General features: G+C 42.6%; 1 protein-coding gene across 3 annotated transcripts in view; it reads right to left on the reverse strand.

The window, feature by feature from the left end:
• SAMD12 (sterile alpha motif domain containing 12) overlaps window positions 1–15,289 on the reverse strand; it is a 460,979-nt gene that overhangs the window by 418,033 nt on the left and 27,657 nt on the right. For all 3 annotated transcript variants that reach the window (XM_032610388.1, XM_032610391.1, XM_032610390.1), the window contains exon 2: window positions 4,897–5,075. In XM_032610388.1, the coding sequence (XP_032466279.1) occupies window positions 4,897–5,075 (179 nt within the window). The remainder of the gene's footprint in view (window positions 1–4,896; window positions 5,076–15,289) is intronic.

The following is a 15,289-nucleotide window of genomic DNA, read 5'->3' on the forward strand; positions in this document are numbered from 1 at the left end:
CCCCAACCTACTGTTCCACCCTCATCTTCCGCAACACAAACCTGGACTCAAGGAGACTGTTGCCGAGAGCACCTGAGGATGTCTGTGGCCACACCACTGCTAAGGACGTCTTCCATTCTTACTACTGCATATCTGAATGTTACCCATATTTCACAGCATAGGTGCATTTCTTCCTCTCCTGGAGTACCTACCCTCTGGCAGCCCCATGCCTACTGCTCTGGAAGGAAGGGTTCATTAACCTCAGGCCTGTCCGGGAAGGACCCCAGGGGCTCCCAGCGCTGCTTCCTTGAAAACTGCTATGTGGACCACACCTGGTCTTCAGGACCTGTGAGATGGCCTTGGGCCCACATGACTCGAATGGTAAAAAGAATGGTGGGAAAGAGGCTGTGCCTTCTGTGAGTCAAGGAAACTCATCCTCACCTCGGCTCTCATCTGTGGCAGTGGTAGGTGCCCCTGTGTGGGTGAAGGAACAGAAGCAGCTGTGTACCTTCATACCTTCTGGCCCTCCCGATGAGATGAAATGCTGTACATACTATCTCTTGCCTGGTATCCACCTGTAAAGCTAAGTCAACATAGTTTCTGCATTTTGAACTTATAATTGCAGCTGTGGTATGGCATGCATACTCTCTGAATTCCTAAGTCCTCACTGGCATTTAGCACTCCCAATGGTAAATAGCTTTTGCAAATCCACAATTCAATTGAATCTGTTTCTTTTTTTTCCAACTAGACTCTATGCTACCTAATAATAAGGATTAAAAGTGAGCTTGGGGGTCCAGCTCCCTGGCGGTCCAGTGGTTAAGACTCTGTGCTTCCACTGCAGGGGGGGGCACGGGTTTGATCTCTGGTTGGGGAACTAAAATCCCTCATGCCATGCGGTGCAGCCAAAAAAAAAAAAAAAACACCACAAAAAAACAAAACAAAGTGAGCTTGGTTCTCTATTGATTTCTCTTTTGTCTATAAGAGCTGATGGCAACTCATAGGACTGATAACCTCTTTCTGGAATCAGGGCCCTAGTCTTTAGAGTAACTGGGGCCAAGGGTGCCAAATCACATTTAAGATAAAGAAACAAAAAGGATGATTTTTCCAAAGATATGTAGTGATAGAGATATTTTTTAATTATGAAAGCAATGTAAATTTCAGGGTCAAGACGGTAGATTAAACTTGTGCTATACAATCCCCTCTCAGGCTCTAAAAACTTAAAGATACTAGAAAATATATTTTTAAATTTATATAAGGCCAAAGAGACATCTCTAGGTGCCAGGAGCCCACAGCAATGAGGAGGACTGAAGCACAGTATGCCTGCCGGAGATCTGGAACAGGGATTGGTTTCAAAGTCCAACTTGGCCAGACCAAAAGTGGCAGAACCTACAGGCGTGATAGCACGCTAGAACCAGGTTCCCGTGTGAAGCCTGCAGATGGCACATCTTGGGGGACTTGATTCGTGTAGTGAGTCAGCAAAGAGAACATCAAATTGAAACGTAATTAAACACCTGGTCAAAGCTGTTACATCCCAAAAAGTTCAGGAAGAGACAAACACAAAAGCACCTCATCAGTGCTTGCTTCAGCAGCACAAAGACTACAAAAGCACCTCATCAAATGGCCTCCACAACCCAAGGCATGCTTAGTCCCCAAGATAACTCCCCTTGGCAAATAACCAGCAAGAATTAGGAGCCACGGGAGGAAAGACAGCACCCTCAAAGGCAGAATACAGACTCAACAAACAGGAAAAGTCATGGATGAGCTGCTTAAGTTAATGGGGCAATCTGAAAAGGGCTTTAAAATAAATATGCTTGAAAGGGTACATATCTTTAAAAAAAAAACAATAAAACTCAAGTGCAGAAAAAGAAAGTTTTCCCCATAATCTCAGCTCCAGATGTAAACTGCTGCTCAAACTATGGAATGAACTCTTTCAGACTCGGTGATGCCTTTTTACAGAGAAAAGATATTTTTACGAAAATGGGAATGTTCTACAGTGTGCAGTAACTTGCCCTTCTCGCTCCTCTCCCCACTCTAAAATAGCAGCGTACTCATTTTCCCACAAACACTGCTACAGACGAATGTCTGTGTCTCCCTAAAATTCACATGCTGAAACCTAACCCCCAATATGATAGTATTAGAAGGAGGGGCCTTTGGGAGGTGCTTAGGTGATGAGGGTGGAGCCCTCATGAATGGGATTAGTGCCCTTGTAAAAGAGACTCCAGAGAGATTCCTGGTCCCTTTCCACCATGTGAGGACAGTGTGATGACGACTGTCTATGAACCAGGAAGCAGGCTCTCATCAGATACTCAATCTGGTGGCACCTTGATCCTGAGCTTCCCAGCCTTCATAACTGTGAGAAATAAATTTCTATTGTTTATAAGTCACTTAGTTTCAGCTATTTTTATAGCAGCCTGAATAGACTAAGATAAATACATGTAGGTCTCCCTCACCCTTATAAAGGGAGAACTCTATTCCATTCCACGAACACACAGTTTCTTGAGCCAATATCCTATGAAAGGACATTGTTTTCATATTATAAACATTGCTAGAGTGACCATTCTCCTGCAGCCATCTTTGCACATCTGGATGATTATTTCCTTGGGACAAGTTCCTAGAGAGGGAATTACTGGCTCAAAACTTATACACATTTAAAATGTTGATAACTCTATCAGACTGTCCTCCAGAAAATCTGTACCAACTTACACTACTGAGTGGCTTTAAGTGCATGCATTTCTAGCCAGAGGTTTTTTAGGGTAAGTTTAGAGTAGATCAAGTTACCAGAGGTTCAATTATTTACCCAAGGAAAAAGGATGACTCACAACTCCAATAACCCTCTAAGTGCACCAGGAGGGCACATTTCAATGTGTCTGTACATGCACAGAACATGTTCACATTGTCTGTGGCTCAGAATCTCCAGGGTATGTGACACTGCAGGTCTGCAGTAATCAAGCTCTTTTTATTTTGTCCCCCCAGCAACCACCATTGTCATCAAGTCCTGCATGAAAAAATAAATACTTTGTAACAAGAGCTCCTCGTCTGTTCCCTCCTAAACATGTCAATGTGAAGACATTCAGAACCCCCTCTCAACCCGGTTTGGGGGTTTCATTGTAGGTGGTCTGGACAAACTCAGATGAGTGTGGTTTTCCAGCTGTAGGCTATTCCTGAGGAAAGGCTCATCATGGACAACTACATTCTCAGTGAAGTAGGTTTTTAGCAAAGCAAACGTAAAATGATCTAGAGGCAAAGGCAGGTGCTACTGACATGAAAATTCAGGGTTTACTACAATTGCACACATTCCAAATAATTCAGAAGTTATCAAATCCTGTCAGGTTTGAATCAAACTTCTTATATCACCAATCTGTTGTGCAAATAAAAGAGAATCTGGACATGTTGAAAGGTGAATTAAATCAGGCAAATGTCAATAACTTGTTTTCTTTTTCTCCACTCTAATTTTTAATATTTTAAGCATCTCTTTGAAAAGATCCTACTCAGACAAACCATTTATCTTCCTAGTTAAAGAAGACCCTTAAGACATTTTTTTCTCACTCTTTCAAGATGGCACCACTGGCTGATCGGATTTAGATGTCATAATAGGGCTCACTTATTCCCAACTCCTCTTAAAGATCAAACCTCAATAATCAACCAGTTTCCTATAAGGTGCAATTTCTCTCAGCTACAATATCTAGTGCAAAATATCTGCAATATCTTCCTTGCTAATCATTTTCCACTCCCTACAACACAGACACACAGACACTCATTATGTCATCAGTTTTTAATTATCCACACTAAAGAAGGGAAGGAGCCATGGTAATTATTCAAAACTATAGATAAAGAAGAAAAATTCACATCTGATTTTGGAAGGCATTTTTTGGGGGGAAGTGGTGGTTATTGTATGACAGCCAAGTGACCTTTCTACTTAAGGTTTTTCTTGGATGATTGCAACATTTGCTTTCCAAGGCATGCACATATTCATCCACTCAACAAACATTTGAAAGGAAATTCCTTTGAAGGAAATGCACGAGGGAGAAATCAAATAACCACACGAAGATTAGTCCTCTCAATTTCCAAGGGGCAAACTAAGATACATCTCCAACAAGAGCATCTTCACTGACTGCAGACAAAAACCCATATAGTGCCAGTTCCATTGCAGAAAACCTTTGAAAGACGCTGCTCTCACTAAAGAATCATCCATCCTCCCAGTTTACCAAGGTGTGTTTTATACCAACATCTAGGCTAAAAGACTAAAAGAACAAAGTATCCTGCAACAAAATAAAACAATTACACCTTTCATTAATTAGGGTCTTGTTTACTATTGTCTACCTCATAGAATTGTTACAGGGAGACAATAAGCCAGTATATCAAGAGTCCTTCAAACAGTACCAGGCGTGTATGTATATATTTAATAAAATATTACTTGTTATTGTGATTGTCAGCAAAAAGCCCCCTCATACTCATGCAGCCAACTGGGCCTTTTACAAGACACTTCCACATACATAATATTATTTCATCTGTTCAACCTAATGGAGGATGGAGTTTTTCTGATAACCCATTCTATAGGTAAAAAATCTGAGGCTTAAAAAGTCACAGGACTTGTCCAATATCATGAAATGATAAATCTGAGCCTGGCAAACAAATCTTTCAGCTTTAATTCCAAGGCACTCTTCCCTGTAGCTCATTCTATACCATCCTCAGAGCCTCATGCGATGAAACTGACCACAAACGCGTTTCAGTTTCACTCTAAAGGGTATGCGGTCAATATTTTCATTTCTCATTACCTGCAATCAAGGAGCAGTGTTTCTTTAACTGAAGATACAACGCTAATTAACGAAAGCACCATCAGTTCTTATCTGGGGCTGGACCACGAAATAGCAAAGCTGCAGCTTCAGAATCTCCTTAACTTACTGGATTATTACTTACCTTAGCCGTCTCGGCTTCTGCCTGCAGTCGCTTGGGGGTTCCTTTTTGGTCAAGCACCTTCTGGAAATTTTTGTTTTTAATAGAGTGAGAATCAACACCTTCACCTTCAATTTGCAGTTTAATACCTTCAGCACGGGCAGGGTGATCAATACCCCGTGGATTCAAACCGCAGTGCAGAGCTAGGAAAGAGGAAAAAATCTAAACTCAGAAAACAGATCCTATAAATAAAGGAGGTGTCCATGAAAGACAATATTTCATCTGGCCTATATGGGAAGATACAAGGAATCTCCAAGTTGAGAGGTGAGGGTCAGAATTATGGGAAATGATTTGGTTAAGAGGGAGCACGGTATGGTGGGAAATCCTGAGCTTTGAAGTCAGGAAGACTAGAGTACAAATCCAGGAACCATCAGTTCCAAGTTGTTTGACCTTGAGCAAGCAGCTAATCCTCACATTACAGACGACAACACCAAATCAGGCAACTTGGGTACTGCCTTCCACACATGCAATCATTTCAACCCCTGCAGTTCAGTGTGTATCTCTGCTTCCACCTGGAAAACTGCTCATTCCCTCCCATTTCTGAATCTTCTCTATTCTTCAAGCATCCACTCAAGTCCACCCTCTTGCATTCAGCAAATATTTACTGAGCACTTACTGTGTGCCGTTCCTGGACCAGGTCCTGCAAGCATAGATTTATATCTGACAGATGTTAGCTTCAAAGAACTCACAATCCGATAGAAGAGGCAGACAAGAAACAAAAGAACTAGTGGTTTTAAAACAGTTATTACTCCTCCATGAAAGAAGGAAAGGTCAGAGTGGAGGGTTTAAGGGAGCTCAGCCTAGTAGCTTCCTATTTTCACTTTCTCTCTCCACATCCTTTAATGCAGATACCCTCACAAATAAAATCTAAAGCTCATACTGAGTATATTTATTCATTCCACATAGGAGTTCCTCCCGTGTACCCATGACTATCAGAGAAATAGCGGGGAATGTTATAGGAAACATACATTCCCCCTGGATGACATCCATGAACCAACGGGTGTGTGTGAGTGAATGTGCATACACTTATGTACATATAGCTGGTATGTGTGTTTTGAGGTCTCTGGTGGAGAACTCTCTCATCTCCTTGTGACCTTCAAGCCTTCAAATGTAGCTAAACTTCTATCCTTATCCCCTTCCCCTTGGTCTCAGGATTTAAGGCCAGAACCTCCAATCCCCTCCCATCTTCCTCGAGACTCCATCAATAATCTCCTTTTACCCAGGATCTTCAGTCTCCCCCTTTCTCAGCATTCTTCCCCTTTAGAGGACGTCTGCGATTCTAAAATTCTTCCCTTAGCACCCCAGGGTTTCCTTTTCTCTTGATGAGGCTTGTGAAAGAATATTTTACACCTGAGAGATGAGGGAAGCCTTCCCAGAAGTAGTCAGTCAGGTGTTCTTTTCCCCTCTCTCGACTTCTCCCTTAACAGGTCCCATCCATTCCCAGCACTTCTGATGCAATCCACCTGACCATGACTCTCAAATTTTAAATCCAGCCCAGAGAGACCTCTCTCACGAGCCTCAGATGTAAGACTGTGACTCAACATCCCAATGTCAGTGTATCACAGACTCACACTTAACATGTTCACACTGAACCTTGGTTTTTCTACCAAAAAATATTCACTTTCTCCTGTCTTCAGTTACTCACACAGAAACTGAAGAGTCCTCCTTGACACACTCTCTCCATAAGTCACCACATCCCTCGTATCTATCACCAGAGCCAGCAAGCACTGCACTCAAAATGCTTCTCCCATCCACCTACTTCACACCTCCACTGCCAGCACCCTGGTCCAAGCTACTCATCTCTGTCCCCCAGAATGTGACCAGCCCAACTGCTCTTCCTCGCTGGACCCCCCCAATCCCATTTAAAAATGTATAGGATAGTTCAAGAGACTTCTGCTACAAAACAGAAACAGACTCACAGACTTAGAGAACAAACTTATGGTTACCTGGAGGGGAGGCATAGTTAGGGAGTTTGGGATTGAAATATATACACTGCTTTATTTAAAATAAAGAGCCAACAAGGACCCACTGTACAAAAAATGGATGGGGGACAAGAGAATGATACAGATGAGATGAGATTGGCCATGTGTTGATAATTCTTGAAGCTAATTGGTGGATTCATAGGGATTTATTATACTACTCTTTCCACTTTTGTCTATGTCGAAATTTTCCTTAATAATAAAGTAAAAAAAAAAAAAAACTTTCTAATGTCTTCATTTTACACCCAGATCATTCAAAAATCTTTAACGTGGCCAACAAGGCTGTTCATAATCTGTCCCCTCTGGACTTTGTATATAATGTTTCTTTGCCTGAACTGCTCTTCCCCATTCTTCACCTAACCCCTACTTATCCTTCAGGTTTTGGTTTAAATACCAACTCTTCAGATTTGATCATGTGCCTGGAATGGCAAGTATTCAACATTGTACGAATGGTCTTAAAAAACTTATTGTACAAAGATCCATATGCATGTGACCCTATTTCAACTATTTTATATCAAAATTATCTGAATTTCTCTTCTAGCCTTTAAGCTTCCTAAAACAAGGGCCAGTCTATTTCATGGTGCCTCGTAGGCACTCAGCATGTATTAGTTCATGGCTCTTCCCTCAGATTTGTGGTGCGTCTCAAATAATCTTCATGAAAAACTCTGAGACATAATTATATTCATTTCACAGACAAGGGAAATGAGGCTCAAAGGGTTATAGTCATAAAAAGTCATACAGGTGTCTATTGAAGGTCACAAAGCTTATGTATCATTTAGGTCGCAGATGATTTCAAGTTTCAGGTGAACAAACCCAAAATAGATTAAGCAGTAAGGAAAATCATTATCTTTCAGGAGAGGAAGCCCAGTAATGGGAAAAGTTCTGAGTTAGCTGATTTCCAAGTTCAACGGTGCCATCAAGGACTCTTTTTCATCTTTCTATTTTGCTATCCATAACATCACCTTTATTCTAAGCCTGGGTCCCCACATGGCACTAGAGTTACAAGCTTCTGGTTCTCATCTAGCAATAGAGACAGCTTGATTGATCATCGTTTTCTTCCCCAAATCCTCCTCCAAACTTGGATCTTTTCTCAGTGGCCCAAAGTGAATCACACACATCGGTTAGTGAACTAAAACCCTGGCAGTAGAGATAGGATTACCCTTAAACCAGCTGACCTTCACCTAAGGTCAAGTCCCCAAACCACATCGCTGCTACTCAACAAGGCAGGGGTGGAATAGATGCTGGAGAACCAACCTCAATGCCCAATTCAGGCAGTGGTAGAAAAAGAACAAAACCTATGAGAGCATGAGGTTAACTACTGTTAATATCAATCAGCTTCCCCATCTCCAAAGATCAGCCTACTTACAACTAATCTTCAATTAAACATATTAAAATTGTGATTATTAAAAAGAGGTGAGCCTGTGTCGGGAGGTGGCAGATGGGCATGGGACAGATTTAGAGATTAATGAAGAAAAGAAAAAAGTGTGCATCTTTGATCTTACTCCAGCATGATTCCCAGCTGCTTCCTGCCTTGAAATTCATGGCCTAGGAATATCACTGAGCTGCTGATAGCTTCCAGCACCTCCTGTTCTCCTCTGCCATCACCTGCCCACCCATCAGACTCTCGTACTTCCCTCGCTTTTGCTCACGTTGGTCCCCCCTCCTAGAAAGTTCTACTCCACCTCAACCTTACTTCCTTCTTTGGGAAGTGAACTCCTACTCAGCCCACGTGTCTTTTCAGACTTCTTCAGCAAGCCTTCTAGGAGCTTCTGGCATCCTGGTGCTTCATCCCCTCACTCTCTGAGGATGTCTGTCTAATTGACCTGTCTGCTTCACCGACCACAGCTGCCAGCTCCACCTCCACTGCCCAGTCCAGAAACGGTCACATAATAGGCACTGGAGAAACATCTGTTCAGCTGCTGAACGAACCACCCATCTTCTGTCTTTACACAACTATGCCTTATATCAAAAGGTATCTTTTCTCTGCTAGTAAATACTAAGTGTACAAAATGTAAGATCTCTATAGACATGAGATGGGTTATGGCATTTTGACTTTCTATGCATGTCGCATTCTTCACACATAGATTTTAATCCTCCACAGCTGTTCCCTCCTCGCCTGCAAATCCTGCAGTTGATGTAGGTTTTTGTGTTTGGGTTTATTTGTTTAAAACCATTTCTGACAGGCTTTGTTTTGTTTTCCCTGAAATTTCATGTCCCTGATGTTTACAAATCAAGCGACTTTTAAATGGCCTCTTACACGCTGTGACCTCCATCTCTCTGTTCATCATGTAAAAGGTGCCCCCATTTGCTTTCTCTTTTCTATCCTCATCACTACCCTTTCTTGCTTTCACTGAAGTTATTTATTCAATTTAATGGGCTCAGCAGCTCACAGGTCAGCTTTGAGATCTTCTTGTTTCCCTGACCTTCCCAACCAGTCTTGTGCCCTATGGATTTCTAGTTATTGAACTGACACCTCAAGCTGCTTGTGGTCTTTACCTGAAGGGCTGCCACTGTCGCTTTAATGTTAAAGCTGCTAATGGTGAACTCTTAAAATGAGGAGTTAAAGACCAGGTTTTACAAATGTTGCTCTTTTAAAAACCTAGAGAAAATTCCTCATGCAAATACACATGTTTTAGCATTGTTTTGAGATGCCAATTCGAAGGCAGCATCTTTTTTTCATGTGCGAAAACCCACTCCCTCAGAAATTGAAAACCCTTGCACATTGCTGGTGGGAATGTAAAATGGGACAGCTTCTGTGGAAAACTGCATGGCGAATTCCTCAAAAAGAATTAAAATAGAATTACCATTTGATACAGCAATTCAGCCAAAGAATTGAAGTAGGAACTCGAACAGATATTTGTATATCCATGTTTATAGCAACATTATTCACAATAGCCAAAAGGTGGAAAGAACCCAGATGCCCATCAACGGATGAACAAAATGCTGTATGTATGTACTACGGAACATTATTCAGTATTAAAAAGGAATGAAATTCTGATACACGCTACAATAGGGATGAACCTTGAAGACATTATGCGAAGTGAAATAAGCCAGTTACAAAAGGACAAGTATTGTATGATTCTACTTATGAGAGGTACTTAGAACAGTCAAATTCATAGAGACAAAGTGGAACAGTGGTTACCAGGGGCTGGAGAAGAGGAGAATGGGGACTTATTGCTTAGTATGGAGTTTCAGTTTGGGCTGAAGAAAAAGTTCTGGAGATGGATAGTGGTGATGGTTGCACAACAATATAAATATATTTAATGCCACTGAATCACACACTCAGGAATGGCTGCAGTGGGGCTTCCCTGGTGGCGCAGTGGTTGAGAGTCCGCCTGCCGATGCAGGGGACACGGGTTCGTGCCCCGGTCCGGGAAGATCCCACATGCCGCGGAGTGGCTGGGCCCGTGAGCCATGGCCGCTGAGCCTGCGCGTCCGGAGCCTGTGCTCCGCAACGGGAGAGGCCACAATGGTGAGGGGCCCGCGTACCACAAAAAAAAAAAAAAAAATGGTTACAGTGATCAATTTTGTTATATTCTACAATAAAATTTTAAAACAAAAAACCAAAATTGGACTCCCTCTCATTTCACCTCTCTATTGCCTGTTAAGTGGAAAGTTCCAAAAGTATTTTTATTCTTCTTTCCATCATCTTATTGTGATTTTCAGGTATAACACGTTTTTTGCTTTCTTTTTAAACAAGTATAATAGATAATAATAGCTCCATGGTATCAGATTACATTAAAATGTTCTTGGAAAGGGCATGTTCTCCAAAATGGGCCCCAGCCTGACTGGCAGAAGACATGCTTCACTTGCTGGAAGCGAGCCTGGGCCTTCCTGGCCCTGACCTCTGAGGGGTCCCATTCCGATGGGACTTAGGTCACAGTAACAGACTGTGCCTAAGTGCCAGGCTTCATTTCATCTCCAGATGATTCAAGAAGAGCTGAGGGATGTGCTGGCCACAACATTCATTTGTAAGAACAAGTGGATTGTACTTGCCAAGAAGTCATGCAGCTTGCCAGTCCTTTCAGTCCCCACCCACGCCACACTCTCCCTGTAGTGAGACAAGGGACAGAGCCTCATTCAAGTTGAATGGCCCTTTATTCCCCGCCTCACTGTGAACAGAGATGCTGTGCAAACACCCCCAGTGGTGCCGCTCTGGCTCCTGCCCCTATGTTTCTACCAACACACAGACGCTGCTTGTAGCTGCTGAGATGTCTTGTGCCTCTCTGCTTTGCCAGAATTGATCTTTTTCCGTAATATACTCTTCCCTTCCCTTATTTGCATGGATAACCCTTCAGGAGATAAGAAATGCTCTTTCTTCTTTCCCCTGTGAAGCTTTAACCGATTCTGTATGCATTATAGCCTCCTAAGCAATGTGGACCACGTCTCTTTTTCTTATTAAATCTGGTGTGTGTGTGTGTATACACCATGCGTTGCAAGTATTTATTAACACGTCTGCCTACCCTACAACTAGGAGCCCCATGAAACAAGTGACTTCTTATTAAGCTTTACAAGCCCAGTGCCTAGCCAAATGACTAACGTACAGTTACGCTGAATCATTGCTCACAGAATGAGCAGAGGTATCATGGAAAGATACTGATTCAATCCTACTGACTGCCATTCCCTTCTCATGAGTAGCTTAGATCTTTATTTTTCAAAAGAGCAAATAAGAGTTGCTTCCAACCTAATTGGATAATTCAAAGATATGGTAAATCACGGAACCACAGAGCTGTCCCGGAACTGCTGCTTCACTTGACTGCCTTCTGCAGAACAGACACAGTGTTATTCATCTGTGTACCTGCAAAGACTAAGTTGCACGTATTTGGCACCTCATATATGTTGCTAAATGAATACATGACCTTATGACACAAATCTACTCCAATCCCCATCATTAGCTATTAGAATTGAGATAGATTGTTTATCATTTCATGTATATTTCTTGCTTCTAGCTAGAGAAAAAGTTCCTGGAGGACATGGCCCTTGTTTTGTACATCTCTCATATGTAATATTCACATAGCAGACACTCTCCAAATATCTGTTTAAGTAAGGGAAGTGTCTTATTCATTAATATTCTGCATTCAAATCTGGCAGAACTCTACTCTCTAGGAGTAATCCGGGCATTTGCAGGAGACACTTCTGGTGGCTAAACATTCCCAATCTCTCCTCCTTGCCACCTCCCACAGCAGGTCTACAAAGTCAAAACTCAATTCTCCAGCCTCCCTTGCAGCTACAAGTGGCTGCTGACAGATTCCTGCCAATGGGACCTAAACAGATGGATAAAAAGACAGTCCTGGAACTGACAAAAGAGAACAGATGTTGATACCGCCCTTCCTTCCCTCTCTCTGCCTTGAATGCTGATGTGTTATCTAGAGCTGCTATAGACCTTCTGTGACAATAGGGCTCCAAACATGAGTGAAAGCCAAGAGGCTAACAGCCACACTGGCTCTGCCATCACTGGGCTACTCTATGTTCGTAATTGCCTCCCTCCGGACTTGGGGCTCTGGGAGAGAAATAATCCTAGTTGTTAAGCCACTTTGAGTCAGGTGTTCTCTACCATTCAGATGAACCGTTCCAAACTAACATGATTCCATTTTAACCAGTTACATAAGATTGCTTAGCTCTTCCTCATGGAGAAAAATAAGAAAACTGAAATCCTAGCAAAATATTACAGTCTGGGTTTCGTAACTCCCATTATGACTTAGAAAGCTTACCTAAGTATAATAATACCTTAGCAAGGAAGATGTACATTAAGAATACATGTTGTTATCACAAAAATTATCATCAGAGGTAGACTCCATCCAGGTCTTCCACTGTGAAGACCTGAGGGCAAAAGTCTTAATTCATCTGGGGGCCTTTGGTGCCCAGAATACTCACAAAAACTTCTGCGCGAACGACTAAGGACGTGTTCATGAGTGTCAGGTCACTAATGTTTTAACATGAAAATAAAGCAATGTACCAGAAATGTCTCAGGAACATAAGCTTGGATTAAGCTAGTGGACAGGAAGCACAATGTCTACTTGGGTAAAGGAACCTGTCCAGTGGACATCTTCTATGGCAGCCCATGGGCCAAATCCAGTCTACCACCTGTTTACATATGCCTTGTGAGCCAAGAATAATTTTTACATTTTTAAATGGTTGGGAAAAAACCTAAAGGAATATTTTGTGACCTAAAAATATATGAAATTCAAATGTCAGTGTCCATAAATAAAGTTTTATTGGAACACAGCCATGTTATTTATATATTGTCTCTGACCAACCACTCTTTTGCTACAATGGTGGAGGTGAGTAGTGGTGACAGAGACGACGTGGGCTGCAGAGACTAAAATATTTGCTAGCTGGCCCTTTACAGAAATAAGTCTGCTGAGTGAGCCCTGTCCTAGGGTAGAGTGGAACCACGTTCTGGAGGACCCTACGGTCCAAGAACCCCAGCCTCCTTCACTTTATCATCAAAGAAGAACTCATGGATCTTTAAGGAACTTGCCTCTGACTTATCCTGCACTCCCCCACTCCCAGGCAATTTAAATAAGCTAAATTACGTTTGATCTTATCATTTGGGTCAGGCTATGAGGAGACAGAATATGACTTCCAAACCTCTCCTTGGTCAGCTAAATGTGGTTCTGCAAATATATGTCGAAGCTTAACATTTGTAAATACAGGTTGACGTCTTTTTGTCACCATCAAAAAGAACATGGTAGCAGGGGTGGTGGTGGTGGGATGAACTGGGAGATTGGGACTGACATATACACACTAATATGTATAAAATGGATAACTAATAAGAACCTGTATAAAAAAATAACAAAATAAAATTCAAAAAAAAGTATTTGGCATACAGCAGACCAAAAAAAGAAAAGACAGCTATTATTTATCCCAATGTCATCTTTTTTTAAACAAATTTATTTATTTACTTATTAAAAAAAAAAAAGAACATGCTAAAACACAAACTTCCAAATGGGCAATGCGGAGGCATTAAAAGAGGACATGCCCATTCCCAGCCAGTCTAGAAGGGACCAGTAACAGACGCATCCCTTATTATAACAAGAGGAGGAAGACACTCTGCTGATGAGAGAGGGAGGGAAAAAATACGGAACGTGAACAGTTGGACCCCCAACACACACTCTACTGTCCTCATGATTCGGCCCGATGGCAGCCTTGACAGCTACCGTGTGGTCGCCAGAGCTGGGCCTGGATGACTCCATCTCAGCCAGGTGTTCAGACAATGTGTGGCTGTGTCGGGACACTGCCTGCTCCGAGCCACCTGAAGCACACTCACTGCAGCTCATGTGTCTACAGAGACGATGTCCTTTTTGTAAAATACTTTAAGGGAACCTTCAAGTATTCCCAGAGACTACTTAAGGGTAACAACCACAGCAGATATTCACCCTTTCTACCCATGATACCTGGACTAGACAATCTAAACACAGAAGATGTTTAGATAATGCTTAACTTACACACTTCACCAGCAGTAGAGTAGGGGAAGGCTCTGGACAACCTCTAAGGCACACAGACATTAACTCTTCTCTTTCGTGAAGAGAATACAAAGGTAGATGTACTCAGAAGTTCTATGAAGCTTTAGAGGATTCAAGTATCAGACTGATAAAGAAACAGGTGGTCTACAATGGTGACTAAAACATTTGTATCCATGATACTATAAGAAACAGATTTCATATTATGAACCAGTGCCCAAACACGTCTCTATCTATATATATGAACTGAACCAAGTTTTCATAAAACACATGATCTACTCTGATATTTTTCCTCATGAAAGGCTGAGTGAGTAGCGCAGACTCTCACCCTCCCCAGGCTATAATAAGGTACTCCAAAACCCACAACAGGGTGGCATCATAGAAGGCCAGGTAGAGAGCCCAGACTTTCACCTCTATCAGCAGGTAAGGAGGCCACCTCCCCACCCCTGCGATGTCATTTGAGATACGGGGAGGCTAGACTTGCAGCCTCATCACAGCAGGCAGCCCCTCCTTCCTGGGCTGATGTTGAGGAAGCCTGGTGGGAGTCAGGACTTTCACCACCTCCCAGTGATAAATAACTAACAGGCCCCACCTCCCAGGTATCAACTTCAGAGTGGGGAATGTGGATTTCAAATTCCACTTGGCCAGAGTGGCGTTAAAGAAAGCCGGCTAGCGCTTTCCTGGTGGTGCAGTGGTTAAGAATCCACCTGCCAATGCAGGGGACATGGGTTCGAGCCCTGGTCCGGGAAGATCCCACATGCCGTGGAGCAACTAAGCCCGTGCGCCACAACTACTGAGCCTGCACTCTAGAGCCTGCGAGCTACAACTACTGAGCCCGTGAGCCTAGAGCCCGTGCTCTGCAACAAGAGAAGCCACTGCAAGAAGCCCATGCACCGCAATGAAGAGCAGCCCCCG

Source organism: Phocoena sinus, chromosome 17 (assembly GCF_008692025.1).
Source record: "Phocoena sinus isolate mPhoSin1 chromosome 17, mPhoSin1.pri, whole genome shotgun sequence".
NCBI lineage: Eukaryota > Metazoa > Chordata > Mammalia > Artiodactyla > Phocoenidae > Phocoena > Phocoena sinus.